Source organism: Sphaerodactylus townsendi, linkage group LG01 (genome assembly GCF_021028975.2).
Source record: "Sphaerodactylus townsendi isolate TG3544 linkage group LG01, MPM_Stown_v2.3, whole genome shotgun sequence".
NCBI classification, from domain to species: domain Eukaryota; kingdom Metazoa; phylum Chordata; class Lepidosauria; order Squamata; family Sphaerodactylidae; genus Sphaerodactylus; species Sphaerodactylus townsendi.
In genome coordinates, this window is record NC_059425.1 from 27,809,858 (window position 1) to 27,837,346 (window position 27,489).

At 46.9% G+C, this 27,489-nt stretch overlaps 1 protein-coding gene across 3 annotated transcripts; it reads right to left on the minus strand.

Annotated features, from left to right (window-relative positions):
- Positions 1-618: 618 nt before the first annotated feature.
- Positions 619-26,735, minus strand: NRBP1 (nuclear receptor binding protein 1). Of its 3 annotated transcripts, none has more exons than XM_048515616.1 (19): positions 26,559-26,735; positions 25,871-26,085; positions 19,145-19,267; positions 18,848-18,949; positions 18,639-18,728; positions 18,236-18,276; positions 17,491-17,585; positions 12,603-12,626; positions 5,406-5,489; positions 5,148-5,206; positions 4,590-4,688; positions 4,361-4,493; positions 3,433-3,535; positions 2,939-2,989; positions 2,233-2,368; positions 2,087-2,140; positions 1,814-1,877; positions 1,675-1,730; positions 619-1,483 (listed from the first exon to the last, which is right to left on the minus strand). In XM_048515616.1, exons 2-19 carry the CDS (start codon positions 26,063-26,065, stop codon positions 1,385-1,387), a joined length of 1,608 nt encoding a protein of 535 aa, XP_048371573.1. In that variant the 5' UTR covers positions 26,066-26,085; positions 26,559-26,735; the 3' UTR covers positions 619-1,384. The 3 variants fall into 3 exon arrangements, with proteins under 3 accessions (XP_048371573.1, XP_048371582.1, XP_048371590.1); XM_048515625.1 differs by lacking the exon at positions 26,559-26,735 and adding an exon at positions 26,269-26,345; XM_048515633.1 differs by lacking the exon at positions 12,603-12,626 and having other exon boundaries at positions 26,559-26,728.
- Positions 26,736-27,489: the final 754 nt, after the last annotated feature.

Genomic DNA, 27,489 nt, shown 5'->3' on the forward strand with positions numbered 1-27,489 from the left:
AGATAGCCTGTGTGGTCCCTTCCAACGGTGCAATTCTATGAAAATCCATAGTTTTGTTGAAAAGAGTACAATTTCCTTAATGTTCAGATGGACTTAAGTGGTGGCAATGCCAAGGGAAGCACATAGAAGAAGAGGGTAGGAGTTGAATCCCACGTACCCTTCTTTCTCTAAAGTACATTTACTTGATGGAGTTACTTCAGGGTTCTTGACTCGGCTCCTGTCAGTACTATGAAGTGGCTCCCAGCTCTGTGTTTTTTTCTTTAATACACACTCCTGCCTCTTATAGGCAGGCAGAACTGCCCTGGTCTTTTACTGGGCACTCTTCACACCTGGAAGCTCACTGGCTGAACTTGGGTAACTTGTTCACAGAGCTGTCGCAAGGACAAAAAGGGAAGGCAGGGAGGAGGACATATGACGACCCGGGGATCTCTAGTGACAGGGGAAAAATGGCGAAGTCACCACTGCATCACAAAATCTAGAATTGGAAGCTGAGGTTCTTTCCTCCACTGCAGCGTAGTCTTGGGAGGAGAGCAACGAATTCAGCCGAAGCGCCATCATGGCAGCCCCCTTCCCAAGTTCCAGGCAAGGGCAAGCCAGTCACAAACAGGTCCCAGTTGCTTATTTACAAAACAGTTTATTAAAAATAGGAACAGAAATGACACTTGGAGAGGCCCCAGCGCAGGAAAAGGGAGGGAGGGCACATTTCACTGCCATGTGGAGGAGGGGGGAGGGCCCAGGTTGCAGGACCCAGAGAAGCGAGGAGAGGGAGACAGCTCCACGTATCTAGAGTCTTCCAGCCCCAGGCGGCAGCGTCTGCTCTCTCCGCTGCTGCCTTTTACACCTTGAACCCTAGCGCTGCTCCACACCGGTGGCTGCCAGCCTCCTCCCTTCCTCCTCCAGGGCCCAGATGGAACCTCACTTCTGTGAAACCCACACAAGGAGTGCAGTCAAAAGACAGCCTCTCCTTGTCTGTGAGGCAACTGTGGACAGGGAAGGAAGAAGGAGCGACTGTGGGTCTGGAGACAGCACATGGGTTGGAATCCAACTGCTCCCTCCCTCCCTCCTAACCTTTAAATAAAGACAGACATCTCTGTGCTGTGCAAAAAAAACTCTGTACAATTCAAGCAAAACAAAACTCCATGCGTGTGAGCCTGGGAGAGGCCATTGGCCACAGGGAAATAATACTGATGAGGCACGCAGCCCCCCTTTTTTTGCCTTGCCCCCTCCCCCCAAAGGTGGCAGCGATTGTCTGCAAGACCCAGCTACGACACATGCGGGAGGCGCAACCAAGCATGGCGTCAGTGGAGGCGGGAGGCCTCGGGTGTTATCCTACACAGATGCAGAGACGCAGAGTGGGGACGCCAATGGCAACAGGGGGCGGTCCTTAAGACGACACGGTGACCGCCGCCAGCGCTCCGTTCCGCGAGTAAAAGAACTTGCTGAATGCCTCTTCAAGTAAACAGCTTAGTCGGCTCTGATCAGCCTGTGTGGGGGAAGAAAATGAGGGTTGGGGTCAGGGTGGGGAAGAGGAGGCCACCTTGTGCTCTATTGGGTAAGCAATGAAGGTAGGGCTAACTCCACCAGGAACCAAAAGGAAGGATTGATTTAGCTGCCTGGTGGGAGACATGTAAGAGATGCATTACAGAAGCAGATGGATGAGAGGAGAGAATCTACCTCACTGATGAAGCCCAGCTGGACCAATTCTGCTGCCAGTTCTTGGATATTGTCATCTGGGAGGGACAGAGAACAGGCACATGAGTGTCTGCCAGCCCCAATGTCTTCCTCCCTCCCATCCTCCAAAGAAAACACTCACTGGGCAGCAGGTCACAGCTTAGGTGTCGATTCAATTTGTCTTCCAGTTTCAGCAGCAGTGTCAACTGGTGGGTGGGGAGAGGAGAGAAAGAAGAATGTGTTTTCAGCCCCAATTTCTGGCCTTGGGACTTTCCACCCTATTCTTTCTTGCGAGACATTCCTACCATGCCCCGCCCAAGAGGAAAGGAGGGGATTCTGGACAGTAGCAGGCCACCCCCCAGAGCAGAACATTCTCCCACCCATCCCCAGAGTACGAGGGAGGCAGGACACGTACATGATGCTTCACGCCCTCCTCCACTGACTCGATGTTGCACTGCATCAACACCACCTGGAGACAGGAGGAGGAAGCAGAGGCCATCAAGATGAGATTCAGAGTCCCAACTCTCTCCCTGAGAGGCAAAGTGAACCAAGTCAACCCACCTTGCGAGTCTCCACCTCAGCAGGTTCAGGCGTTGGTGTCTTAACTGAGGGGGGTGCGATGGGGGATTTCACAACCTCTTGCTGTGGCTGCTGAGGACGTGGCAGGCCAAAGGCAGTGAGAGGGTAGATACCATTCCTGTGAGATGGGGAAGGGAGAAAGGAAGAGTTTGCTTGCACAACATCAAGAAATAGGGCAGTTGAGACAAACTCTCTCAGGGTCGTTTTCACAGGCCTGTTGTTGGTATCTGCAAGTGTCAGCTCTTCAATCGCTAAAGAGTTAATGATACTGTTTGTGAGTAAACAGCTAATTAGCATACAGTTACCTGTGTCAATGAGGTGATCCTTTGATTGTTACTAGCTATTCAATAAATTGCTACAGAAGATGTGTTTCCACTCACCTCAGCATTTGAGAGGAAGTTATAAAAGTAACTTCCTGTCTTCGTTCCTAGTCAAAGTCATACTTTCCACAATGTAGAAGCAGCATGTAGCTCGCCTTAGAGAGGACTGTTTTTCCCCCTCTGTAACCCTTCCCTTCTATTTTTTTAGTAAATTTTATCTTAAGCTAACCTGCAATTTCTGTGATTTACTCTGCTAACTATATATGATATTTCCTCCAACAAAAAGTGACCTGTACAAAGAGAGAACTCTGGTGATCACAGAAGGAGAAGGCACCCCCTCCCCTCCATGCCTCCGCATATTCGCTTACCTTACATCCTCCAAGAATTTGTCTAGCTCCAGTGCTGGGGACTGGGAGAAGCTGTAAGGAGGCAAAACACCAACTTAGTAGGCAGGCCTGCAGTGGCTTGCCCACAGGCTCTATGTAAAGGCATCAACTCATTTATTTCCCCACCCCAAAATGAGGTTTGGACTAGGGCCTGGGAGACAGATCCTTGATTGCAATTAAATTCACTGGGTGCCCTTGGGCAAGTCACTCTCTCAGCCTCCCTCCCCAAAAGCACTGTTACAACGGAAGTAGGGAGGAGAGGAGAGAACCATGCCCACCATGAGCTGGGTGTGTGCGTGTGGAGAAATGGTTAAAAATGTGCTAACCCAATAAGCCCACTAAAATGAATGGGCTTAGACTGGAGTCTAAGAACTGCACTAGAACCGCACTGGAAGTAACTGAATCAAATGGGCACTGACTCCCTACTCTGTCCTCCTTTCTGGGACATTCCCCAACTCCTCCCAGAAGAGCCTCACATCATGCGGATGCCCTCACGGTCAGCATGGTGGATCTCAGCCAGTACAGCGTTCATGTCCAAGTTTTTGGTCATTTCTTCTAGCGCATTTTCAGGGATCATATCTGTAAGGGGGGAATAAAAACATTTTTACATAGGCTCTGCTCCTGTCACTTGGCAACAGTATTCTGTTCTGCTGCCCATCATGAGATCTTGGGGTCACACAATAGAATTGATTGGAATAAAGTCAGGATAGACAAGAGAACTACCTGCTTACAGACACAGCATATAGTGGTGGCAACTAATCTGGATGTCTTAACAAGAAGAATTTAGACCAACTCAGAGGCGGTATGTCCTGGAATTTCAGGTGTTGGAGGATAGGGGGAGACCAACACCACCTTCAGTCCTTGCATGCCCCTCTCCAAGAGGCACAGTTCCTGGACACAGAATAATTACTAACACATATTCGTAGGTTTCTAATATTAAGATTCCTCTGCTCAGGACTTTTCAGGACTTATAGCAGGAGAGGAAATGCAATCTCTTGCATTTTCAGATAAAGCACTGAGTGGCTGCAATTTTATACTAGTTTCAATTGTAGTGATTGTTTTGCTTAGATAGATATTATTATTATTTATAAAATTTGGTAGACTGCTCACCCCCGAAGAGCTCTGGGTAGTGTACAAGATAAAACCAATACAATAACCAATACAAGGATAAAACAAATACAACAACACCTAATCCATACTTAAAAGTACATTAAAGAATTGCAAGATTCACATCACAGAAAGCCTAACTTCAGATGGCACCTGAGATCTGTTATTATGGAACGCCCTACATGCCTATCTGTTATCCAGTCCTTGAGCTGGACAGAAATTAATCCTTATGCTACTACAGCATCTCAGTCAGGTGGCATTCAGAGGCCTTAAAACCCTCAGCTTGACCATACTTACGCTGATGGCCCACAATGCAGTGCGCTGCCAGGAGCTTCAGGGAGGGCACTTCAAACAGGGCCTGATGAAAGAGGAGCTCACGAGCTGTGGGACGCTTGCTCGGCTGCAGCTCCAGGCACTTCTGAATAAACTCCTGGAAGGGAAAAGACTGCGGCTTGGGCCAGCTCCTTGGAGGGGTGGGGGCTCACATCCATGCCCCGTGGAGGAAAGAAGTTTCCCAGATCCTTACCCGTTGCAAGGGATCCTCCAGCAACTGAATAGCATTGTTAATTTCTTCCTGGGGCACGTAGGACGATTCACCATTCCCCTGTATCTCTAGCACTGCCATCTGCAGGCAAAGAACTGAAGTTCAGGTACATTTGCACAACCCTTTGGCACACAGAGGATTGTTTACCACTCCTTGTGAAGAGCTGCACAGCTCAATCAGCAATCAGATATTAGTCACAACACAGACAACCCTCAAATCAGCCATCCCGTCACATTTTCAACTGACCCGGAAAGGGTGGACCAAAGGCACTTTCAACACATTGCAAGGAAGAACTGCCCCCCCTTCTGAATTATATTTTTGATCTCTCTTATGTCCAAGGAGAAAGGAGACCCCAGAAACAGCTGGAACCAAACAGTGGGATTCCTCCCCCCCACACCACCAAAAAAAGCTAAGAAACACAGCTTTGTTTGGAAGGGAGCCAAAGGACAAGACTTGGAGTGGCCTTTATGCCCAGCACACTGTGAAGCTGTTGTACACACACACACTCACACACACACGCTACAAACTTCCCCGCCTCACCTCCAGTGCACACATCCCAAAGGAGTAGATATCCACGGCGGTGGTCACATGTGCAACTTCTGGAACACAAAAGAAGGACCAGAAGCAATAAACAGAGAGAAAGAGAGCAAGGAGATCCGAAACTGCCCAGAAGTCAAGCTTGGGGCCAAAGTCGATACTATGCACACTCCACGGCTACAAATGAGTCTATGAGGAAGATGGCAACACAGTTCACTGCAGCTCCCCAACCACCTTCCGGCCCACTCCTCCCCTTCATACCGCCATACTCTGGAGCAAAAAAGTGCAGGTTCTTCTGCTCTTCCCGACACGTCTTCACGTGGTTGTTGATGGTATCTGGGGCAACTAGAAGAGAAGAGAATCACAGCTGTTCAGATGCAATGCACCCTGCCTCACCTCCGGTTGTGCGGGGCTCAAAGTAAGCTCCTCCCGGTCCATATCTACAGGGAAGCCTAAATGAAGGTCAAGGCACTGCAGCCACCCCACTTCTCCTGTTTGCTGGCAGCCCCACAGCAGAAATGCAAGACTAGGGAAAGAAGGTGGACCCAGTTCAGGAGCAGGTGGGGGAGGAAGGAACGCAGGAGGGAAAGCCAACCTCAGCCCCAGGGCTAAGCAGCATCTCCATCCAGAGCACATAAGCCTAAGCAAAACCAGCCCATGCTTAGTCTTTCTGGAGGACGGTCAGGGACACTTCATGGAAGCAGTTCCTGTCCCACCTCCCTGCAGCTCGCATAACTGCTGCTTAGCACGCTGTTCCCCTTGCAAGGGGAGGCGGGAATGGGGCTGGCACCAATGTACACAGCTTTGCCTGGGCTCTGCAGCAAAGCGACTACTTTTTCAGAAAGGCAGGCAGACACACGCACACCCACACGCACACAGACGGCCTGGGAAGCAGGAGACGTAGCCTAAGTTACTGCTGGTGCTCTGCAGCCTACCTCCTTGCCCTGAGCTAAAAAATTATCTTCCAGGTCACTCCGTACAGACAGGACTTCAATCTTAGTTGAAGTTCTCTTGGAGGAAGAGAAGAGAGAGACAGGCGGGGGTCTAAGTCCAACCTCTAAACAAACCCTTGGGAAAGGCCACAAAGAAACCTCCTGCCAATTATTATTTTTTGCTGGCAAAGCTTGATAGGCTACCTTTTTCTGGCCAGACTGCTCAAGGCTGTTTGGGTCAAAGCTCATGTTAGCTCACCTACCCTAGTCCTCTTCACTTACCCTGACCTTTCACCAAAGACCACTGCCAAGACTCTGCCTGTTCCTATATTATAATCACCTCAGCAAGGCACCACCACAGTGTAGGCCTCAACCAAAGTGTAGGCCTCAACCGAAGCTCAGTTGCTGCAGGTGCAGCAGTACCGCCCCCACAGGTGGTCAGTGACCAGCATCCTGATGTTCTTGTTTTGCAGGATCAACCCCTCTGCAACCCAGAAACTCTCCTGAGAATGCTGGAGAAATGGATAGGAATAGCACTAGTTGGCAGAAGGCACAGCAGGAGAGGGAGGAACAAGCTTAGAAGGCAAACTACCATCAGGGGAAAACTGCCTGAGAAGAAATGTAAAAGCTCAGAGGGAAAAATAACCGTAGGATGATTTTGAACATCCACATGTTTCTAATGGGGGCGGGGTGGATGAGAGAAATGTAAGGATAAATTAAAACTCAATTAAAAGTATCCTGTGTTTCAGAATAGCAAGTTAAATACTTTCCAAAATAGTGTTTTAAAATAACGTGTCAGCCAATTCAAAGTTAGCAGTGGTATTCACTGCTAGGTATTCAAAGTTAGCAGTGGACTGTATTGCTACTGCATTTGACTGATGTTTTACACAAACGGCATTTCTAGGACCAGGGGCTGTGAAACCTCTTTTAAGCAGAAATACGAGGTGGAAAGGTTTCCCAGTAACATATTTTTCTGCAGAAAAACATCTTGGGTGCTGTGTGGTTTCCGGGCTGTATGGTCGTGTTCTAGCAGCATTCTCTCCTGACGTTTCTCCTGCATCTGTGGCTGGAATCTTCAGAGGATCAGCCAGCCACAGATGCAGGCGAAACGTCAGGAGAGAATGCTGCTAGAACACGGCCATACAGCCCGGAAACCACACAGGACCCAAGTGATTCCGGCTGCGAAAGCCTTCGACAATACAGAAAAACATCTGTTCCTAGCAATTCATTGTTTCATAAATCTAATGATAAGGTGAATACAACGGGAGGCAAGCATACCAGGTTGAATGTTGTAATTAATGTTTTTCAGGTGATTATCCTTAAGAATCAAGGGAAAATACAGGTAGGTTCTATTAATTTGTTGGGGGGGGGGAGTGAAACCACAAGCATATATAACGATCCAACTAAAAAATCAAGTTGTGAATTCATTGATTGGTTGTGTAGTTCAGGTCAAAACCAAAGCTAGAGTTCTTATTTATGTCCCCCCACACACAGTAGAAGGAATACCCTAACCACCAACTTGATAAGGAACTAACAAGTAATGCTACAGACAGTCACAGTGACACTGATACGCCCTGGTAATCTCTGTGAATGGCAGTTAAATTCTAGTAAAACAGACAGGACAGGCACAGAATTTCATGCAGCACTGTTCTTTGGATATGCTTTAACTTCGCATATCAACAAGGGTACCATACTTTTAGGTTTTTCTTAAACAGTGTGGCCCGGAACTTCTTTGACATGTTAATCTGTTGTATTTTTTAAAATCTTAAATGTTTAATTTAATTTTTAGAGTGCTATGTGATTTAGCTTCCACACCCTGAAACTACTTATTCAGATCCAAACAGTATTTGTAACAACACAGGCGAGTGATCTGCATGCCTTGATCTCAACATACTATGTTTGCTGATTAATGTAGTGTAAATAAGAAAGGCCTCAGCCTGTGAGCCATGTATTGCATACTAGAAAGAGTCATGTGCTCTCCAAGCATGATAAAATTGAAAAAATAAATAAATCCCAAGTTAAACAGGCTCTTTCACAGATTTGATTCCTCTTTCCTTACTGTGATCCAACCAGCAAGCTGTCCATCACCATACGCATAGCACCCCACCCCACCCCACTTAATCCTTCCTTAGCAAACCCATGACAAGACTATTTTTACTTTGTGACAGGGACATAAATCCATCCTATTATCTTCCTGTGTTGAAATATTTCTTTCAACAGTTTTATCATTCAATATCCTTCTTGCATTATCATGGATATTGGACGGGTCATACTGCATGGTTTGCACACAGAAATCCAGTAGTTACCAAAAAGTGTCATGCCATTTTCTATATTACATTTATGTATATTTTAACATGCGTTTCCTGAAGCGCAATATTTTAATTGTAATAATTTTACACTTAACTGCCTAATTACATTAATATTGCATTTATACTGAAAAAATATTACAATGATGGCACATCATATGCAAGAAAACTCATGATTATCCTTTATACAGCTCAGTGCTCTATTCTTTTTCCGCCATAGCTTCTGTAATTTCCATTACTGATACCGTCTTTTAGACTGTAACTCGTTCCTCAATTGATTTTTCTTTGCCATCTCACAATTTCATAAAATCTTCTCTTTCTGTATCAATGCTCTAAACTCTGCAGGTAAAATAAGCAATTTAAATATGGCATTCTCAAATTTGTCACAAATGTTTAAGTTCTTCCTTTTCTGCACTATAAAGGTGTTGTCCTTTTGTTACATTACATTTTGTATTTTTCCAATTTCTTCAAGGAACGAATAAAAGTTGACTCTGTACATACACATTCCAAAAGTATTACTTTTAACAGAACCTCTTTCTGAGTAATTTCACAGTTCTACAAATGCTGTAAGTCAGAATGTTATAAGTGAGGGAACCAAGGGCTGATTACACACAACAAGGTTCCCAGGACTTCAAAGAGAATTGCACAGGGAGTCTTTGTTTTGGGGCATGCTTGGTATTATTACCCACTGACCTCTTTGCAGCCAGGCAGACACTACCCAATTAGTTGGCTTTTCGCTTGTGTCCAGGAGGGCGAAGTTTTGTGGGTTCCCTATCATACACGCATGCTTTAATTTTTAATACAATATTTAATTTTTATCTTTAAACTTATCAACAGATCGATATACCAATCTATCAATAGATAGGTATAAAAAAGGTGAACTATTAGAAAGAACTATTAAGTGTACTATTAGAAAGAAAAGTCTTGAGCACGACATCTGTACACTTGGCCTGAATACTGATTTGTATTTTATGGTGGGAAGTGGTGGGTGGGAGCCAACCACAAATGGACAAAATGAAGTAGAGAAGAAGAGTTTGAATTTATATCCCCCCTTTCTCTCCCGTAAGGAGACTCAAAGTGGCTTACAAACCCCTTTCCCTTCCTCCCTCACAACAAACACCCTGTGAGGTGGGTGGGGCTGAGAGTGCTCAGAAGAACTGTGACTAGCCAAGGTCACCCAGCTGGCATGTGTGGGAGTGCACAGGCTAATCTGAATTCCCCAGATAAGCCTCCACAGCTGAGGCGGCAGAGCGGGGAATCAAACCCGGTTCCTCCAGATTAGAATGCACCTGCTCTTAACCTACTACGCCACTGCTGCTCCTTGCCATTTGCTAAGCTCCCCAGGTTCATGATCATCTGTCACCTAATATGCTGTAAACCCAAGACTCAAGACCAACGGGATTTCCCTGGTGTGGTCTGGAATCACTGACTGCTTATGTACAAAACAAGGCTGGAGACGTCCCAGTTTGTTGATGAAATGCAGGGGCAAATTGGGTGTTTGGATGGATTGAATAGTCTTTTGGATGGATTGAATAGTTATTTTTACATTTTTTTTAGTGTTAGAATCAATTTATCAATATGGGTTTTTTTTTTTAAAAAAAAATCTAAAGATCTAAAGATATGCAGAGTGGGAAGGCCATGGGCAATAGAAATGATATGGCAGGTCAAGAAGCAGGAAGTAATTGGCAACAGGGAGGGAAGTGAGGAGGAAGCATGCAAAGCAGCACGAGGGAGTCTGGGGGAGTAAGACCAGGCTGCGGGCGGACGGAAGAGGTCTAAGGCAAAGCTGAGCCTGCTGCTAAATCTGTCCTGCTCTGGCAGGGAAGCAAAATTAAAATTGTGCTATAAGTGATTTACTTGTCTCCAAGAAAGTATAAAGTGAAAGCAGGGCTAGAGGAAATTTGCCGTACAAGAAATCTTGCCGTGGTGGACATTTGCCTCCACGAAGCAGCAAGCATCTTGTGCGCAATCAGCCAAGAACTCTGATAAACGTCTCTTCGGAAAGTAAATTATTCTTATCTGCCATGCTGCTTAATCCTGTTTTTTAAAAAATCTTCTTCTTTTAGATTTCACTTTTATTGCAGTTGCATGTTCTGTTCTTGGCACAAGGCTTCATTTACCCTTGTATTAGTTTCTAGTGACTGAATCCTTTGTTCTTGCCATTCTTAGCTGTATTTTAATGAAAAAAGGCCTCCAGATGGCCTTCTTGCATTCTCCCTGGCAGCAAGAGAACTACTATAAATCCTACATTTGACAGCACTATAGGAACCCTTGCAGGTTTACTGACCACCAAGTGAAAAGTTATTTACTTGCAACTCTTTAGATTCAACATTTTATATTCCCTTAAGAAGTTAGTTTTTCATCTCAGTTCCATGAAAGATACCTTATATTGTTAGATCACTGACCTACTGCCTATTCTTACTGGCAATGCCACTCAAGGTCTCAGGAAAGATACCTTTCATATTACTTCCTACATGATTCTTTAACGAAGATAATTGAGACCTTCTATGTGCAAATAATGTGTTCCACCACTGAGCTATGGTCTTATCCATGTAAGAAATACTGCACATACTATGTTTCCATTGCTTTGTAGTTTTAAATTGTCTGGGAAGTTGAACGTCTGTAGCCCTCTGTGGATGAAGAATCAGCACAGTGTTGTAGATTAAAATGCTATCTGTGAGTACGCTCATGTGTGACCATGCCCAAGAGACCCCCAAATCCCTACAGGCAGCCCCCGACCACATGGCCTCTGCAGGAAGAAGAGTCCTGTGACCCTAGGCCAGTGGCATGTATCAATGCAGATATAGACTTTGCTGAGGGGAGCTTTTCTGTTTCTCCTAATCCTGCAAACCAATCAGCACAACCCCAAATTCTGTTTGAGGGGTTCTATGAGATTGTGGGGTTAAGGAATAGAAGAGGAAGCAAGGTTAGAGTTTGCAGTTGGAGGAGGAAACTGGAAATCATTGCCCCTTCTTCAGCAAACAGAATGGCTGTTCAGTTGGAGGAGCTACGTGGTTGGAGACAAGCTGCTGGCTCATTCCTGTCCTGGGTAGATACCAAACACCTTTCTGCATCATCCACCTCCATTGTTCTGGCTTCCACCCACTAGATTCCGTCAACGGCATCTTTAACAAGGGTTTACTATTTTTCTTGGTCAATGAAAAGGCTTCTTTCAAGTTCTCACCCTCTGACTCATTTCCCACACACCCAAACTTGACATTGTTAACCATCTTAGCCTCTTCAACACGTGTCAATGAGACTCTCGATTCCCCAAGGCAACCATTAGCTTCTGTCCCACATCCAGGCCATTTCTTCCTTGCTCCATTTCCAAGATCACCTGATGGGCACAGGTGGGATAGCCCAGACACTTTCCTCCTTTAGCCCACCATTGTCTGAGAGGAGCCCATTTTCACACATACCACTTCCCAAACTCAGGAAGGACAGAGGCACACATTCAAGAGACAGACATCTAATACACAGCTGTGATGGAAGCAGAAGTGCCCTTCCTGCCTCCACCAACCCACCACCCAATGCCAAGACACAGCAGCGCAGCACTCCCTTGCATGGCAAGCATAGCCTCCAAGAGCTTCTCAAGATGATGATTGCAGCAGGAGCCAGCAAAGCAATTCCAGGGAATGCTAGAGGCTCTCTGGTCCAAAGAGAAAGCCCCAAAGCTCCTCAACTCCCCCTCCTCCCCCAGCTAGACCAGCTACAGATGGGACAGGTTTAGCATACTTCCCAGCCTCACTGCTGCAATTCACCCAAGCTCCCCTTGCCATACGGCAGCTGCAGGCTCAAGGCCCTGTGCCTTTTGCAGCCAGCCAAGGGGTTAGAAAAGCCACAAGCAAGCGGCAAGCAGAGCCCGACCACCGCCAGAGAGAAAGGCGGCAGCAGCGGCTCCTCAACGTGGGAGGAAAGCCCAGGCCCACATGCAGGGGGAAGCATGCAGCAGGGAAAAGGGGGCCAGGAAGAGACTAGTGCAGCCTAACACTTCCGTAGGGAGGAGGAAAGAAGTAAAGAGGACGGTTCCTCCTCCAGTTAGGAGCTCCAGAGAGATCAGGGAAGGATAGAGCTATACTAGAGAGACGCACACGCCAGCCTCATAAGCAAGGAACACTGTAGGAGAGGAGTTTATATATATAAAATGATGCTCTCGTATATATATATATATATCTATCTTTAGGTCACAGTCACGTCAAAGAGCACAGAGATTTGCTCACCATTAGCAAAAATCCTATGAAAGACTGTTGGTAAGAGAGAAAGAGAGAGAAGAGAAAAGAAGCAGCCCATAAGCGGGAAATTAACAAGGCAGACGTCTGTGAGCTGAGTTGATGAACAGCTAGCCCTTCACTTCAACCCAGGCAACAGTTGGCTGAGTCACCATGGCAGCAGTAGAGCGGTGGAGCTCCTTTACTTTGCTGGCGCCTCCGGGCTGGGCTGGAGAGCCAGGAGGAAGAGAGAGACAGGGCAGGGGGCCAGGGATTCTGGCAGCAAAGCCCTCTCCTCCTGCTCCTGAAGGGGCAGGTAGCAAATCCACAAGGGAAGCCAGTGCTCACTACCCAGAATCCCAGCATCCATCTCCTCCTCGGCCCCACCAAGGAAGGTGTGCATATATCCATCCATGCCTGATTAAGTCAGTCTAAGGAAAGGAGGCAGCTCTTTCTATCCATGCCTTTTGTATCTTGCCACCTATCCACCGACAGCCCCGACAAGGGAAAGAGAGATTGCCCTGCCTTCTCATCCCATCGAATGCTCAGGTCAGGAAAGCTCTCCGTTGGCTTGTTCTTCCCTTGCAAATATTCCACCCCTCCAAACACTGGCAGATCACATTTGCTGCTGGATGGCTGTCCACTTTCCCCCTTGCCCCGGGGGAACAAACTGAGGACCTGCTTAAACACAGAGTGATGGGGATTTCTGTTGTCTCTGCAGACTTGCTAGCAAACTGCTAATGGGAGGAGAACAAGAAAAGATCCCTTCCTTAACTTCTTTGCCTCATGCTTTCTGCCCCACGATGGAAAACCTCGCTGGGTAAGTTGATCTTGGAGCACAGTTCTCCCATATATCCCCCAATCAGCCACAGGAGAGGGCAAACCCCAATGCAAAACTAGCCTATGCTGGGTAAACCCCAACTATATGAAGCCACCTAAAAAAAAGTACTGGAGCCACCAAACTGGGAAGGATTAAAGCAGACTCTCTCTCCCTTGCCTGCCCTCCTTTATATCATCCTCCATTCCCAGTGGTATGTAGAAGCTCCTAGACCAGGGGTCTGCAACCTGTGGCTCTCCAGATGTTCATGAACTACAATTCCCATCAGCCACTGCCATCATGTGGCAGGAGCTGATTGGAATTTTAGCCCATGAACATCTGGAGACCCGCAGGTTGCAGACCCCTGTCCTAGACTGACTGACATTCCCAAGAAGTCCCATCTCCCCACTTCCCTCCAAGAGACCATCAGCTGCCTCATGACAGTTATGACAGTTTGGGTTCTAACCCCCTCTGCCTCTGAGTGCGTCACAGGCAGTCCCTTGTTGATGCTGAGCTGTGGGAACCTCCTGGGTGGTATCCCCTTCAGCCATGGTTGCAGGAACCATGCTTCATCAACTGGGTGGAAATGGGAAAAGTCAGACCAATATTTTAAAAAGGCAGAAGCAGATTGGATACCCTCCACTTGCTTCAGTTTTCAAAGAAGCAGAATTTTCCAGGAAGATTTAGGGAGGGGGAAAAAGGCACAGAACACCTAACTTTCTGAGCAGCCACTTCTTCAGGTTAGGAATGACGTTCATAAGGACAGATTTAATGTGATCTGACCTTGACTGTCACACTGCTACACTCATTCATGTCTGCAGCCCAGCCTGTTCCGCATCAGAGGGAGCAGGTGTCCGACAAGCGCAGTCTCCAAAAAGCAGGCATCACTCCTGACATTTCATGCCCCATTAGGTGAAGGAAATACAAGTCCAGGTCGGAAGGGAGAATGAAGAATGCATTCCGCCCTCATGGAAGGATAACATCTGACGTAGCCACTTGGCTGATTTGTCTCATAAGATAAAAATGGTTGTGCAAAGGCATCGTTTGCTTGTGAGATCAACACAGACACTGATGGAATACAGCACAGTTATCAGAAGACAGAGAATCCATGCCATCACCTGTTCAAGTAGAGCAGCCCAGCTGGACTCCATCAGTTTCAAACATCAACACAGACTCTGCCACAACCTAGATGATTCAGGTAAAAATCATGGAGCACATCATGCAGGCTTCAAGGCAACAAGTCCAAGTCTGTCCCTCCTGGCCGAGGGAGCCATGACAGGTCCTGCCTCATCAAGGATACAACCAGAGTTTACTTCCAGTCTTCCCTGATGGTTATCAGAGGTCTCCTGAGCCTGACATGGCTCATTGTCAAGCAAGTGTTCTTCTCAGAGACTGATTCGGCACGAGCCCTTCCTTGCTTTGGCATAAGAGCACAATGACGTTTCCTCTCTGACAGCAACGCAGAAGATATGAATCTTAGGAGCTCCGGGTCAAACAGAGAGTTGGATGAAGGGCACAGAGAGTAACTGGACTCATTCAAGAGCCTCCACAGAATTTCCTTCATTTGAAATGACAGAAACAGAAACTGTGCCAAGGTGCCCTCCTGGGCTGGCATGCTCTTAGGAGCCTTCAGTCATCACTGCAACAATTGTCGTTCCTTCATGTGTCCCTGCAAGACAGATGCTGTACACTCCCCTGAAACTAGCCATTGGGTTTGTTTAAGAATCTAGTTGCCATTCCAGCTAGACAGGTCCAGCCGGTGAAGTCATTCCAAGTTCTTGGTCAAACAGAAGTGCCGCTTCCTGCTTTAAAAAAAATGGTCTTGGCAACTCTACTATAACTTATGGGGAGCAGCACAAAGCTGCAAGAAAAGTTGTAAGAAACTCCATTTGGGGTTAAGAAATTGGATCTCCAAACACAGCACAGTGGTTTATCTGCCTCCTCTGTGTTAGAGTACAATTTACAATGACTGAAATGGCAATCAATCATTTCACTGGTACCAAAGCCATCTCTCCCTGCCTCTAGTCTCCCACCCTTAGGCTGGTCCTGCCAGTAAGTTCACCACACTGAAAGCAGGTGTTCTCAATCCATACATGAATCGTCAAAACAGCAGCTGCCTCTCAAAGCACAACCCGGGTAGCATCCTTTGCCAAGGGCTCAGTGCTTTGCAGACAGAACTGCCTCTCCTAGAAGAAAAAGCAGAAATACACTCCAGCAGATACCCTACCCTTAAATATGTGGACTGCAGTAGTAAAAAGGCTCTGCAGACAATTAGCTAAGCCCTCTAAACTCAGTTCTTTGTCCAGGTCCCAAGCAATACTCTTCCCTCCAACCCTGGCATTTGAGCAGGGAGAGGATCAAGGTCTGGTTCACCCGCTGCTGTGTTTGGAAATCTTTCCCACAGAGCTGTGTGACATTTTACACATGGAACTTGAAAGGAAGGAACCAAGTGCGACTGCTTTCAGAAGTACAGTATGTGGTCCTAGTTTTTGCTTCAGAGAACTTTGTGGCCTTTTACATTTCGCTTCTCTTCAGAGGCAGTGAATATTTATCAAAAGGAATTCATGGCTTTAAGGTGAGATGAGCACCAGGAGGCAGGATTTTAAAAAATGAGAGCTGGTATATCAACAGTTGTCAGCCATTATATCCAAGGATGGAACCACCATGTTCAGAAGCAGTTTGGCTCCGATTAATAGAGGCATAAGCTTCACAGAGGCATCTTGCTAGACTGTATGCTCAGTCAGGATATCTTAGCTGGTCCAGCATGGCAATGCTCATATCTGTGAAAGGCAGTCCAAGGCATACTTCCTGGGGACTCAGCTTGGAATTTCTGTAAACCTGGATGGGCCTCCTCAGCATAGTTTTGGATGGCAGAAGGACAACTCCACAAGGCACCCCTTCCCTTCTCCCATCACTCATAGGAAAAGCACACTCCCATAGTCCCAAGAACACTTGCATATCTAGGCAGATGTACAATAGACTGGATTTAAGCCAGTTTAATGGCTATGAATTCTTTGAAATATCTCTAGCCCCATTCACTTACTCATACCCCCTTGCTCGCAGGGAAATACTGCTAAGCCAGTTTGTTGTGTTGTGACAATTATGACCCATGAGCAAACGTCACAGGCAGTATAAGGCAATTAATATCTCCCCCAGATCACATGTCCAGCTTGCCCATGATAGAAATGCTCCCCTCTCAAGAGGGAGAGAGAAGGGATTTCTGACAGGGCTGCTTCAAATGCCAAGGAAGATCCAGAGAGGATTTCCCAGGACTAAAGTGAAACAATCCATTTTGCGAGAGAGGAACCACAACAGGAGAGGCACAAGAGGGAACACAAACCTGAGTAGCCGACAGCACCACACAACAAGAACGTTTTGCTTGTTCAAGGACTCAAAAGGCCAGGCCTGCAAAGCTGATGACATCCCAAGCTACTTTGCTCAGGAAGAAGCCCAACAACTCTAGGCCCCCTGCCCCTGCTGCCCCACTGGCTGATACGCAGGCCCAGCCAGAGCTCTGCACAGAATGACAAAAGCACAAGAATGACAGGGAGACTGCCAAGAACAAAGAACGCTCCCCTGAAAGCCCAGAGTGCCAGCCCCATGCCCCTGATATTGAAGGGGCTGCTACCTGGAGGTCAGAGATGAATCACAGCAGATTTCCTGTCCTTTTGCCCAGAGGGCTGAGCTGCCTGACTGGCAAGGACAGGACAAAACAGCTCAATATTCTGGCCCCCTCTAGGCTTTTTCTAGGGAGTAGGGAGCAAAAGGGATAGTGGGGCAGCCTTCAATAAGCGAGGCTCAGGGCAGAGTGTCCCCGGGCAGCACAGTGGTCCAGGAGGTTTCCAGAGGTCAGCATCATTTGCTATAAACAGAGGCCCAAGACAGGTCACGGAATCCTACAGGCAGCAGATGTGTTCCTAGCCAACCCTTCCCCTTGCTCTCACCTTGCCTAAGACTGGAGTAGGGGCCTGTTCCAAGGGCAAGTCAAGCTTCCTGAGCCAGCAGAAAAATTGAAAGATCAAGTCCACTTTTTTTCCTGCCCTCTCCTCACCGGCAATAACCCCCCACACAGCACAATCTTACCTGACCCGATCTTGATCAGCCCATTGTGCTGGATAAAGATGGTATCGCAAGTCAAGTTTCCATGGATAATTGGGGGATCACAAGAGTGGAGGTAACTGGCAAGGAAACACAAGAAGATGTGAGTCTAGGCTGTATTCTAGCTGGCAGCAGTATGCTAAACACACTGATCTAGAAATTCATTCCACACCATGCTGAAGTATGTGAATTTCTCAAGAAGCCCCAAAGGGAGAGGAGCTGGCTATCTTTTGCCAGCAGGTATACTCACAATCCCCAAAGGGTAATGACTGATGGAAAAAACCAAAACCCTCAGCACTAAAGGGGGTGGGGGGAAGCTGGACAGCAAACAAGGCACACTATAAACATTGAAAAGCCAGGAGCAGAGCTCTGCTATAATCCCCATATCTGTAAAGCACTGTGATGCCTTGAAAGGGTGGATCTAAGACAGACCAAAGCCCTCTGAGTCTTCCAAGGAAAAAAATGGATTAGCAAGACCAAGCCACACAACATCTTCCTTCATCTGTGAAAATCAGTGTGGCACAAAGGAAAATACATTTCCCCAAAGATCACCTGTTTTTCAATCATTTTCTACCCTCCAGAAACACTCCCCAGATAAGTTCGTGCAGGTGGCAAATTCCAGTAATTCTACTAATTGTTTGGGGAGAAAGGTGCATCTGTGTACATCCAGTCACAGACACAAGTCCTACTATTGTGGCACCAGACTCAAAAGATCCCCTTACGTGCATACCTGAGAGCAGAAAGGATTTGGGTACACCAGCGCTTCCAAGCCTGCAACACAGATCAAAGAAGTTCATCATGAAGAGGCATTAAGCAACGTCCACTATGGCCTTCTTAGAGAAGTTTAGACCTAAAGACACCATTTCTCCCCTTGTTTCTTGCCCCCCAAACATTTATAAGCTTTTAAACCTTGGCTGCTTCCCCTTAACCCTAGTGTAGAAGAAAATGTAGGGACATGTGCCAACCATGTGCTGACCAGCCTGTTCTCAGGTCACCAAGAGATCTGTGGCTGCTAGCAGGCAGAAGGGAAATAGACATACAGTGTTCTGTCCAAGGGCTACAGCAGCCCAGGAACAAAGAATAAGCCAAGCAAGCGAGATCTGTGGACTATCAGCAGAAAGCACATGGGGCACCTTTTCATTCATCGTCTTGTGGTTCTTCTTCGTCTTCTTCAGAAACTGCTTCAGGCTGCCAGAGGACATGTACTCTGTAATGAAGATCACCTGGTAACAGGAGGGAGGGAGGAAAGGAAATAAGGTTATGACCTGCTTCTTCTTCAAACGTCCAGCAAAATAGGGAACAAGTGATATTGTGGGAGAATGCGTGACATCACCACACTTACCCTGGCCTTGTTCTCCTTCACATCAGCCCAGTATTTGTGGAATTTCACAATATTCAGATGCTCCAGCTGGATTAGATTGTCAAAGACTGCTTTGACCTTCTCCTACGGGGAACAAGCAGGGCGCAGTGGAGTCACACTCCCAAGTAAACCTGCCACCAGCAGGGCTGCAGTTCACCCACCCTCACAACTGTTGATGCAGCCAAGCTGGTCCACTTCGCCTAGCAATCCACAAGGTATCCCACTGCCCAGTATTCTTAGCCACCGGTTGTGGCTCCTAGGAGTATGTGCATCACCCACCTCCTGAAGTTTAAAATTCTTGCGCTCTGAGAACTGCACCTCATTCCATACGACTTCCACACCTTCTTCAGTATCCATCGCCAGGTAGGCACTGTCAATCCCAGGAACATTGCGCTGATTTACCTGGAGAGAGGCAAGCACATATGTGAGTGGAGACTATGGTAAGCTAACCGAAGGTTGGAGCTATGGCCTGCCTCTATGTACAGTGCAGTCAGACGGCTGCCAAAGCTGGCAGGTTAGACAAGCCAGATCTAAAGGCATTTTCCTAATCAGGCAATGCTACACTTCATCAAGAATCAGCTCAGTATGAAAGACATAGAGAAGGGACAGGATGCAGCCAGTGGCAAGAAGGAGCAGCAGAACCCTTGTGGTCAACAAGCTGGAAAACAAAGGGGTTCACCTGGCCTGGCAATCCTGTGACAGTTCCTAACAAGATTACAAGGAAGTACCAGAGACAAGCAAAAGTGAAAAAGAGAAAAAGAGGATACTTTGGAATGAGACTCTTAGGAAAGGGAAACAATCCAGCAGATTTCCCAGGAGAACCTTACATGGAAACTGCCCACTATCCCAACATGGAGGGCACAGTCAGAGAGAATACTACCTGCGGACGACTGAGCCTAAAAACTTGGAAGTCTTCCCTCCACCACCAAGTTATCTGAGCAAAGATATCTCTTCAGTCACAAAGCAAAAGGTCTCTACTACCAAGCAGATTAGTATGGTTACCCCACGCTTCAGCAGAACTCTGCTAGTGCCAGAGCCAGGCATCCTCTGACATGACAGAGAGCAAGATGTGAGCAAAAGCTTGCACTGACGACAATGAGAATCAAAGAAGCAACTGCAGGTTTCCTGGGTTTGAGGTATCAACCTTTGAGATTCTACAGTTAGGAGGGGAAACAGTGAACACGCCTTGATCTCACACTGATGTGCTACTTCCGAACAAGCTATGATGAAGGGGCTCCAGGCTCTCTCCTGTTCCAGCCACCAGCTGCACAGAGTTTGGCACTTTCCCTGCATTCTTTTCTGTTCCAGCAGCCCCTTCAGGCCACCAGAAAGACCACTCCCAGGGCTGCAAGACTGAAACAGAGGAACAACCATGCGAGTTAGGGGGCAAGAGTAAGGAAGGGCATGGGGCTGAAATTGTTTCTCCTCCCCTCTTCTGCAAGCGTCCTTTGACCAAGAAAAGGTATAATTTTACACCCTTGTCCTCCTCTAATCCAGCCCACTGACCCAGACATGCCATCCCTCTACATGGATCCTGCAACCCAAGCACTGAACTTTTTGGTAGTTGGGAGGGACTGCAGGAACTGAAAGGAACACAGGAAGCCTGCGAGCCTTTCATTCATGGGTGGTTGGATACAAGCCAAAATGTGTGCAACTGCCAAATGTGAACCCTCCTCCCCAACCAGTAGTGCCTTAAGGATCACATGGGTTGTGAAGTCAACAGTGTGACCCAGGTGTGGATTTTAAAAGACAAGGATGCCAAAGTCTGAAAACATTTGACCTCTAATTATGTGGGATGCTTTAACTTGCTGCCATCACAACTCTCAGAACACAATGTACCCCAGCTGTTGCAACCAAGATCTGGCAAGAGAATATTTAATCAGTTAATTCAACTTCAGTTACTTTCTTTTAAAAGAGTACAGTTAAGCTTTTAATTCTGAGGGATACATAAGAAGGAACAATAGCCCCCATCTAAGCTGGAATTTTAAAAAATAAGCCGGAAGCTAGAGATCTAGAAGGGAATTATTTCACCAGTGAACTGCAAACAGGTGCCAAGTAAGACTCTGTGGAAGAAAAGAAAAGGGAGGCGAAGAGGCAGAGATTTGGACCTAGAAGAGAAAAAAAAAGCCTCAAGATGCCTGGAAGATCAAACTGTATTTGAAACCTTACCTAAACTCAAGGGGAGACACTTGAGAAAGGGTTAACATTGGGGTAAGTGAAGAAAGCATTAGGTGCAAGCTAAGAAACAGGAGGTCATTACCAGGAACAAATTTTTGGGAAGTACAAGACTTCTCTCCTCTCCCAGGACGACCTGTCTCATGAACACATGAAGCTGGTTTATGCTGAATCGATCAAGGTTGGTGCAGCCTACTTAGGTGGACAACAGCTCTCCAGGGTTTCGGGTAGATGTCTTTCACATCACCTACGATTTTTAACTAGAGATGTTGGGGACTGAACCTAAGATCTTCTGTACCAAGAAGATACTCTACCACTGAGCCATGGTCCCCTTCCTCTCATAGTGGCAATTTTTAAAAACTTTATCAAAAGGACTGGAAACACACTTTGAAATCAGAGGCACCAGCATTTAGAGCTGGAGCAAGCAACCAAGCAAACAGCCCATCTATGAAGCAAAGATTTGATCAAACTCAGAATAAACAGACCGCAAGACCTGCTTTGCTGGATTAAACCCCCAGGCTTTATCAACAGTCCAGCAGTCCTTGCCTAACAGCAGCCATCTAAGTACTTCTGGCACCAAAGATGCCTGCTGCCTTTGAATATTAGGATTCCATACGTTGATTGCTCCATATTCTGTGGAGGAGGTCAATCTTTTTAAAAACCACACATACCTGTGGAAATTTATCCACCTCGTGATAGCAATCTTTGTAAGATTGTTGTGCGAAGGTTTTCCTTTGTGAGTTCTGAATCAATAACATTCTGATTTCATTGGGTGACCAAAAAAGCTACTACCGGGAAATAAAAATATTTCATTATCTACTCTCTAGTACTGTAGCCCCTGCCATGCTGTCTGCTTTTGCTTTACATTAAAATGCCATAATTTCATGTCACTGGAAAACACATTAAGCTGCCTTCTACCAAGTCAAACCCTTCGTCTTATCAAGGCTGGCCTTGTCTAGTCAGGCAGAGGCCTTTCACATCACATTCCACCTAATCCTTCTAATTGGAGATGCCTGGGATTGAGCTTGGGGCTTTCTTTCTGCAAGCAAAATAAATGCTTTGCCATAGCCCCTCCCATTTCTTTGATTTTTGCAGAAGCCGCCATGAAGCTTCCTCATAAAGCTGACTCTTCTAAATAATTCAACAGCACTTGCCATCAGCTTCCCTGAGTCAGAAGTTAGACTGATCTATTACATTTCATCCCCCTCTCTTCTTCCGAGGACCTCAGGACAGAATATACTGTTCTCTTCCTTTTTAAATTTTTATCCTCCCAATGAACAGATGAGGCAGATCCAGCCAAGAGAGAATGACTGGCTTGAGGGCTCCAATAGAAAGCTTATTGGTGGACTGAAAATTTGCACCCAGGTTTCCCTGGCACTAGTCCCACACTAATAACTGCAGCACAATCTTGATCTAAGTTCCTGGGTCTTTTAAAAAAAAAGATGTGATATTTTGGCCTGCTTTGGTTGTTCTTTTATGCACCTGTGTGTATCAAACACATGCAAAAAACATGCCTCTTCCAAGAGGAAAGTGGACAAGCACCAACGCAAGCAAGACCAAGGCTATCTATGTGACCTTCCTAGAGGGAAACTGCCAGCAAAGACAGTATTTCTACATGTCACAGAGAGAGACACACAAACAGAGCAAACACTGACCCTGCAAAGGAGGCTCACTTGAAGCAAGTTTGTGTAATGTTCTTTCCTCCAGAGTAGACTTAGCCAAGCAGTTCTAATCCATTTGCAACAGTTTTATCCTTCCCAATATACCCCTTGGAGTGTGTTAGACTCAAGTAATGACAACCTACGGGAGATCACTGGCCTGAAAATTGTCCAGCTGTTCTCAACCAAAGCTAGAGCCTTCTTAGTTCTGGCCCTGGCCTGGTGGAACGCTCTGTCTGATGAGACCAGGGCCCTACAGAATCTATTACAGTACCACAGAGGCTATGAGATGGTTGTTCTGCCAGCCCAATGGTTGAGGACAACAAAAATTTTGAGGTTTGAGGACAGCAAATGGTTGAGGACAGCAAAAAATGTCCTATTGTAAAAGCTGAAGGTTTACACATATGTTTCGATTCTGTATAACTTATTGATGTTCACCACTTTGAGCCCCGCCTGATGGGAAAAACAATTTAAAAATCAAACCATAAGAGCCCCAACAGCCTAGGTTTTACCCATCACATGAATGCAGTTATAAAAGAGGCACCACTTGGAGGAACTGTTCCTGACCTTTTTTTCAAATAGAGGGTTCATCTACTGATGGGAGTCACAGTTCACGAGTCCTCCCCTTCCCCACCTATCTGGAGTTCATGGATGCCCCACTTGTTTTTTGTCAGGCCTCCACTTCCCGTCCCAAAGTCTAGCCACCCAGCCTTGCTTCATTCTGCATTGCAACAGAATGATATGTTGGGAGATGTGGCCACTGTGTTGCATCAGGGACACATTCCCATATGGAACTGTCTCTTCCCTTGGATGTGATGCCACTTCCTCTACGGTGAGTCACACGGACAGTGGCAAGATTGATTGTAGATCTGAATGCAAAAATACACAAAAATGGCAATTTGGGAGGGAAGAATAGTGGCACGACTTAGAGAACAGCTCTGAGGTGTGGGAATTCAAAGGTGCAGTGTCAAGAGTCTGTATGAAAAACCAACAAACCACCAGGCTTAGCACAGACAGCGCACTACAAGGAAGCTTCAGGAAAATCTATTTTGGGACAAGAGGGAAGGGAGTGAGGGCTGGGGCAAGGAGACCAATGAAAACTCAGCCAGCCAAAACACTAGCTCTTTCTGAAGATTATTCACAAGAAGCATATTGTTATCCATCTGAAAACACTGGGAGTGGGTGCAGCATGACTAAGCAAAAAAACCCAAAACCCCAAAAGGTGCTAGCGAAACCATTTAAGTCTGTAACCTCTGCACTGAATGACTCTCCTGAATGACCTCCTCTGTATTTGCTTTGAGATTTCTGTCATCAAGCACATTCCCAGTTTCTGTAAGTCATAAGCTCAGTTTTACAGCTTCCTCCACCCCATCCCACCACACACACGACAACACAAGGATAAATGTAGTGGTTTACATGCTATGTCCAGTACATTTCGTGAAAAACCAGATAAACTAAAGAGGGAACAGACTGGGACTATAAAATTTGCAAGATTGATGTAAATGGTGACATAATGCACATGAAGTATTCTCAGCAATTTGAAATGGCAGTTCCTAACTCGCAGGTAGGTTGTGAGGCCAGGAGAAAAACCTTGAGTCAGCTGAGAAGCTCAATGACAAGTTTGGGTGAGCCTCTGCATAATGTGCAAAATGGCCATAACACAGCCTGCTGTGGCGAGGTCAAGGTCTGACATAATACTGAAAGTCCAAAAAGCTACATTAAATTTGGAAGCAAGTCCAAAAAAGCATACTAAAGTTTAAGAACCACGGCAAACTAGTATCACACGGAAGTTTAATTTTGTATTAAAACTACACACACAAAAAAAACCCCATTTCTTGAGGACTCCTTTAACAGCTTTATTTTTCAAACCTTGAACAAAAATAAGGATGTTGTAGGACAGATTCTCTGGAGCTTCTCTCAGAGACGTTCGCCAGTCGCCATCTCTGACCGGAAGTCAGCACCAACACTTTTCTCAATCTTCAACTCCAATCCTCTACTGCAAGTTGGGGGAAGTTAAAAGGAGCTGTACAGAAACCCCAGTTTCAAAATATCACATAGATTTCTGCCATGGCTTTAACCTTTCCAGACATATTTACTCAAGTGCTATCTTCTTTAACTGGATACTCAATTCCTAAGGAGGCTAAATTAAGGGCAACGTGAACAGCTGGAAGGAAATCAGCCATCATGAATGCTCATGAAGAAGGATAATTTTAAATTTCAAATATTTGGGGGAGGAGATAAAAAACAAAGGACAAGTCCACAACTTGCTAGGAGGGTGAACTACAGGATAGGCTAAAACTGGTAAAAATTTCTCTGTAGAGCCTTCACAGTTAAAGCAGAAAAACAAACAAGCAGACACTGAAATAAAATGGATACTGAAAGCCTCACTGACCAAGTCAAAGAGAAGCCCACACAGTATATGCAGGACCCCAATGCTGGTTCTAATTTTCCTCTGACAAGTACTGAATAGGAAAAGAAGCAGAAATACCCTGACACTAACAAGCAAGGATGGGATGGACAAGATCAGAGAAGAAGTGGAAAGATTCCCTTTGCCAAGAACATGAAGAAGGGCTATTTCCTGCTGGTTCAACTTCAGAGGTAGTTTCAAGGCTTTGTAAGAGCACTTTGTAAGAGCATGTTCTCTACACAGAAACATCAAGGCTCAGCAATTCCAGTTTCTCTCTGGCCAAGTCTCCCCTACTTGTTTTAGCCTCTAACATACATAGAGGATCCAAGCACCCACCAGATAAACCCACAGCACAAGAGACACTTCATTTGCCTACTGCTGCATGCACGCAAACAAGAGCCCTTTGCCTAGATGCCACTGTCTGGCACAGAACTTAATTCTTCTGTATGACAAACTGTATCACTTATTGGCATGTATTGGGAAATGATGCGTTACACACTTGTTTCATTAAGCATTACACGAATCCTCATTCTCATCACCATTGGCAAGGAAACTCAGAAGGACTTCAGAGCTTTACAGAGCAGTTTCAAGCACTTTTAGCACAAAATTAAGAGGACATGCTTGGATCTTGCAGTTCTTGGGAAAGGCCCACGTCAAAATTAACATGACTATGAAAACAGAACAGCAGAGTAACTGAAGCTGGCCCTCTTGGTCGGTCCCGTTCCCATCGCACTCACACACAGGTGCATCATCCCCACCACAAACCTCTTCCCGCCTCTTCTGCCACCTTCCACAGGGCGACTCTTCCAGGATCTCTGATTCGTCCTCACTCTCCTCCTCTTCTTCCTCTTGGGGGGCAGAAGAAGCCATGGGCGGCGACAGCGAGGCCAGGCCAGGCCCTGAGTCCGGCTTGGTGTCAGAGCCGCTGCTGGGAACCTGCTTGGCGTCTCCTTCAGACATCTTGCGAAAGGCTCGCTAACCTGCACCGAGGAAGTTAAGTCACGGGAAGGCCGGGTGACTGGGCGGCGGGGGATGGAGGGGGACTCTGTCCAAAAGGAAGCCACCCCTTCTGGACCGGAGGGAGGGGCAGCAACTTGGAAAGGTGGGGAGGGGGAGTAAAGATTGCCCCACACGAGGCACAGGGAGAAGGAGGGGCCTGTTACCTTGGCAGTCTCTCGACCGCCGCCCGGACTGCGTCACTAGCAGCTGTCCCCTCTAAGCCAGCCCGCTGAGGGGAGAAAAGAAGACCGGAGCCCCCGCCCCCCAAACTCACTCACTTCAAGAGGGCGCGGCCTCACTGGGAGGGGGTCAGACAACGTCTCCCACACTCCAGCACTATGGAAACGCAGGAGGGGGCGGGGCACGGGCACGAGCTACTCTACCCCCGAGGCCAAGCGCGGCCTACCCACCTACCATCCCCCGCGGCTGACGAAGAAGGGTCAAGGAGACTTACCGGGCACAGGCCCGTCTCCGCCGACGAAAGCCCGAAGGCAAGTTGGAGCCTCCGAGCCGCGCAGCCTAACGCGCTGCGGACGGCGGCGACTGGACGGCAAGAGGGTGGGGCTCCACGTGAGCCAATGAGCGCGCGCCCTGGGCCCCGGGACCCGCTTCGGATTGGACGGAGAACTCGAGGAAACCTGCCCTGTCGCTAATACCTGTCAGTCTAACGAGTTTCGGAGCGAAAGGCAGAAGTGCGCGTGCGCAGGCCGTGGCAAAGGCGGTGTCTGTAACCGTCGAGGTTGCGTTTGCGCTGGGTGGATTCGGAGGCGGGGTAAGGGGTGCGCCATTCCCCGGATGTCAAATGTTCCATATCACCGGGACAATGGCTATTAGCTCTATTCCCGGAGCTGTTCGCTGGAATCAGACTCCTGCCCTTAAGAAGCTTCCGAAACGAGAACATAATGGTCTCCTTCCGGCATAGGCCTAATACCCAGCATCAGTGGAGGGTGGGTGAAAAGGAACAGCGCAACTCTCCAGTAGTGCCCCTGCTTGAACGCTGATCGGAGGAGAGAGTTATTTCGGCCGCATTCAGGGCTTTGCTGGGCTTACTGTTGTATTGGGCAAAGATGGAAAGGTTCTGAATGGCGGATTATGCAGGGCGAGGTTCCCGCAACTTCAAAGAGAATTGACTGAGGAGTCTTTTTTTCAGGGCTTGTTCTGTATTATTACCCAGCACCCTGTTTGCAGCGGGGAAGGTATTACCCATCAGCTGGCTTTTGGTGGGAGGAGGGATGCTGTTTTGTGAGATCTTTATTGCACATGCGTGCTTTAATGTTTAATATATTTAATTTTTGTCTTTGATCTTATCAACAGATGGTTTGTCAGTCTGTCCATACATCGACATGAAAAAGCCATATTAAAGTCTTGAATTCTGCATCTGTACC

Excerpts from the sequence above, each read along its gene's own strand:
- NRBP1 (XM_048515616.1), bottom strand. The coding sequence starts at position 26,065 with ATGTCTGAAGGAGACGCCAAGCAGGTTCCCAGCAGCGGCTCTGACACC. Across the intron at positions 4,494-4,589 it reads TGGAGGATCCCTTGCAACGG|GAGTTTATTCAGAAGTGCCT; the intron begins GTAAGGATCTGG and ends TTTCCCTTCCAG. Across the intron at positions 1,878-2,086 it reads AGGAGGGCGTGAAGCATCAT|TTGACACTGCTGCTGAAACT; the intron begins GTACGTGTCCTG and ends CCCACCCACCAG.